General features: G+C 67.1%; 1 protein-coding gene across 1 annotated transcript in view; it reads right to left on the bottom strand.

Moving 5' to 3' along the window:
• LOC112963806 (class II histocompatibility antigen, B-L beta chain-like) overlaps nt 1-1,288 on the bottom strand; it is a gene marked incomplete at its 5' end in the record, with an annotated part of 2,900 nt that extends 1,612 nt beyond the window's left edge. The window contains 4 exons of the mRNA XM_026061198.1: nt 30-58; nt 196-306; nt 408-689; nt 1,039-1,288. Coding sequence (XP_025916983.1) covers nt 30-58; nt 196-306; nt 408-689; nt 1,039-1,288 — 672 coding nt within the window. The remainder of the gene's footprint in view (nt 1-29; nt 59-195; nt 307-407; nt 690-1,038) is intronic.
• Nucleotides 1,289-1,292: the final 4 nt, after the last annotated feature.

Here is a 1,292-nt window from a genome sequence, read left to right on the forward strand (position 1 = left end):
GCGGGCCAACAGGGGCGCGGGAGATGGACCTTACCTGCGGGCTGGGCAACGGCGCGCCCTGAAACGCAGAGAAACGACGTCAGCGGCACAGCAGGGGCTGCGGCCGGGGGCAGGACCGCAGCCCCGGCCCCGCGGCCAGCAGGGCTCCTCAACCCCCAGCCCCGCGCCCCGACGCCCCACGCCCCAGCCGCTCACCTTTCTTATTGCGCAGGTAGAGGACCAGCCCCAGCACCAGGAAGATGAGCCCCAGCACCAGGCCACCCACCCCCGTCAGCATCTTGCTCCTGGCGGTGTCCGACTGGGCCCCTGCAGGGAGCAGAGCAGACGGTGAGGGGGAGGGCACCCGCTCCCCGCCCGCGCACGGCTGCACGGCTGCACGGCTGCAGGAGGAGGGCGCCGGGCCTTACCCCAGTGCTGGGTGAGCGGCTGCTGCAGGCTGGCGTGCTCCACCTGGCAGGTGTAGGTGTCCCCGCTCTGCGGCATGCTTTCCAGCATCACCAGCACCTGGTAGGTCCAGTCGCCGTTCTGGATCACGTCTGTGGCCACCACGTGCTCCGTCTCCTCCCGCCCGTTCTTGAACCACTTGACCTCGATCTCCGGCGGGTAAAAGCCCGTCACGTAGCAGAGCAGCCTGTCCGTTTGGGGCAGGGATCCCGACTGCATGGGGGACACCAGCACCTTGGGCTGAACTGCGGGAGAGCGAGAGAGCTGGAGTTAGCTGGGAGAGCATGAGGGGCCACCTGGCACCGCTGCTGCCGGGACTCCTCCCGGCCCAGGGCTGGGTGTTGTGGTCCCCATGCAGGATGTGTCCAGGGAGGATGCGAGGGGCTCGTGTCCTCGTGGAAGAGTGCAGGGACCTCACCCAGGCCCCTGCTGAGGGCACAACTAAGCACGGACACTCCCCTCCCACGATCCTGGCAGCCTGGCTCATCGCCATCCTCTGGGGAACCCGCTGTGCCCCCCCCTCGGCTGCCTGCGGTGTGGAGGTTGTGGGGGTGTCCCAGCCCCGCCAGACCCAGGGCTCCCCCGTGCACTCACCTGTCCTGCCAACCACATGGTCTGCTTGAGCCACCTCATAGCTGCACCGGCAGAACGTGTCCAGAGCATTCTGTGCATGCGCCAGTACCTCTGGCTGGCTGTTCCAGTACTTGGCATCTGGCTCACCCAGGGGGCTGTCGGCCACGAAGACCCCCACGTCACTGTCGAAGTGTACAAACTGCTGCCGGTTGTGGATGTACCTCACCAAAAACCTCACCCGCTCGGTGCCGTTGAGGTACTGACACTCGAACTTA

The sequence above is a fragment of the Apteryx rowi genome, unplaced genomic scaffold, assembly GCF_003343035.1.
Source record: "Apteryx rowi isolate R43461 unplaced genomic scaffold, aptRow1 scaffold_1771, whole genome shotgun sequence".
NCBI classification, from domain to species: Eukaryota; Metazoa; Chordata; class Aves; order Apterygiformes; family Apterygidae; genus Apteryx; species Apteryx rowi.